At 65.5% G+C, this 1,850-nt stretch overlaps 1 protein-coding gene across 1 annotated transcript in view; it reads right to left on the bottom strand.

Annotated features, from left to right (window-relative positions):
* Positions 1-727: 727 nt before the first annotated feature.
* The window catches only part of LOC104294000 (angiopoietin-4-like), a 3,738-nt gene continuing 2,615 nt past the window's right edge, over positions 728-1,850 (bottom strand). Inside the window, 2 exon segments of the mRNA XM_009893555.1 lie at positions 728-888; positions 974-1,104. Coding sequence (XP_009891857.1) covers positions 728-888; positions 974-1,104 — 292 coding nt within the window.

Below are 1,850 nucleotides of genomic sequence, written 5' to 3' on the forward strand. Positions count from 1 at the left end.
CCCGCGACCCCTCAGCCCCATCCTGCCCGTCCCAGGACACTGCCAGCCCCCTGTCAGCGCTGCCCCCCCGCCCCAGCATGGGGCCACCAGCCATGCCAGCCTGGCAACAGTCCCCCTAGGGTCCCCAAAGACTCCCCCTCCTCCTCCCACCCACCCCAGGGGCTGGAAATGCTCAGCCCGGTCCTGCAAGGAGCAGCGCCTGTGCTGCCATGCGTGGGGATGGTGGCTTGGGCCATGCACGTGGGAGGGGACAGTCCGTGTCCCCCGGTATGGCCGCACCTGGGCAGGACGGGAAGGAGGGATGGCACCAGCCCCTCGCACTCACAGGGACCCCCATCCCCGCCAGCTCCCCTAATCCCGTGGGGAAAGCAGGACGGTGGGAGCTTTGCAATGCCCTAAAACACACAGAAAAGGCAAAGCCCCCCCTCCCTGCGCCTTGGAGCCGGGTTGAGCGTGCAGAGGGGTCCTGGAGGTGTCTTGGACCCCCATCTCTGGGTGAAGGAGGTGGCATGGGGAACTGAAGGTGCAGCCCCTCTCCGGGACACGCAGGATCTTGGAGGATGGGATAAAAAATAGTAAAAAAATAATAACTGGGGGGAAATCTTCCCTGCAGCGGCCGAGAGGGCTCAGACTCCCCCAGCCATCCCTTCATCCCGGCTCCCTCCAGGCCTCCTCCTTCCGTGCCAGGCTGGCACCGGTTGCGGTGCCGTGGCTGGCCACCGGCGTGCTAGAAGCTGGCGGGTCGTATCAGCATGCGGGTGCCCTTCAGGGAGTAGCTGGGCCCTTGGAAGTGGTGCCAGCGGATGCCGTTGAGCTTGCGGATGTTGTGCCGGGCCGGGTAGTAGATGCCATTCAGGTTGGAGAGGCCGCAGGCGTCGAACCACCAGCCTGCAAGGAGGGAGCGGGGTGGGAGGGTGGCATTTTGGGTGAGCACCCATGGGTGCTGGGTGGGTGACCCCCCAGGCTCGCTCACCTCCTGAGAGCATCTGAGCACACTTGCAGAGGCAGTTGGCGTTGCCGCCGTCGCGGGTCCTGAAGCGGGTGCCCTGCAGCGCCATGCCGCTCTGCTGCCCGGCTGTGCCGCTGTAGTCCTGCAGCGAGAGCCTGCCGCCCGGCCCAGCACGGCATGGCCATGGCCACCATCAGTGCCAGGTGGCCGCTGTTGCGGGGGTTCACAGAGCCCCACAACCCTGCTCGGGGGCGTCGGAGGCCATGGGATGCCATGAGCTGAGCAAGGGCTGGCACGGAGGGATGCAGGTAGAGATCCTACAGCTCCAGCTTGACCTGGGTTTGCCAACTTGGAGGCCCTGTCCTGGGGGTCCCCGAGGGTGGAGGTTGAACACCCTGAGGCTCCTCTGGTCCTCTTTGCTGGGGGTTGGCTCGGTGCATGCATGGGATGCGTGGTGCGGGGGATGTCCAGGGTCCGGTCCCATCCCCAGCCCAGCACCAAGGCACCCATCTACCCGCCACCCCTCCTGCCCACAACCAGGCTGAGTTTCCTGGGAGCACATGCCATCCTTACAAGCCCGGTGGCAGAAGCGCATGGGTGTCGCAGCCTGGGGATGCCTGACACCCCCTAGGAAGGTCCGGGCGGCTGCAGCCGTGTCACCCCCATTTGCCAGAGCATCAAGCTGCGGTGTGAGTGCCCCGGCTGCCGGCTGGCACTGCGCCCAACCGCTGGCTGGGATGGGAAATCCCGCTGCCTTGATGCAATTTCATGCATTAAAATCCACTTTGGGTTCTCAGGAGCCCGCGCAGAGAAAAAGGAGCGGGTAGCACAGCAATGTACCCCCCTCCCCCCAGCATCTGGGGAGGAGCTCTGCCGAGCCGCAATCCCACCGCCAAATCCC

Source organism: Charadrius vociferus, unplaced genomic scaffold (assembly GCF_000708025.1).
Source record: "Charadrius vociferus isolate BGI_N301 unplaced genomic scaffold, ASM70802v2 scaffold259, whole genome shotgun sequence".
NCBI classification, from domain to species: domain Eukaryota; kingdom Metazoa; phylum Chordata; class Aves; order Charadriiformes; family Charadriidae; genus Charadrius; species Charadrius vociferus.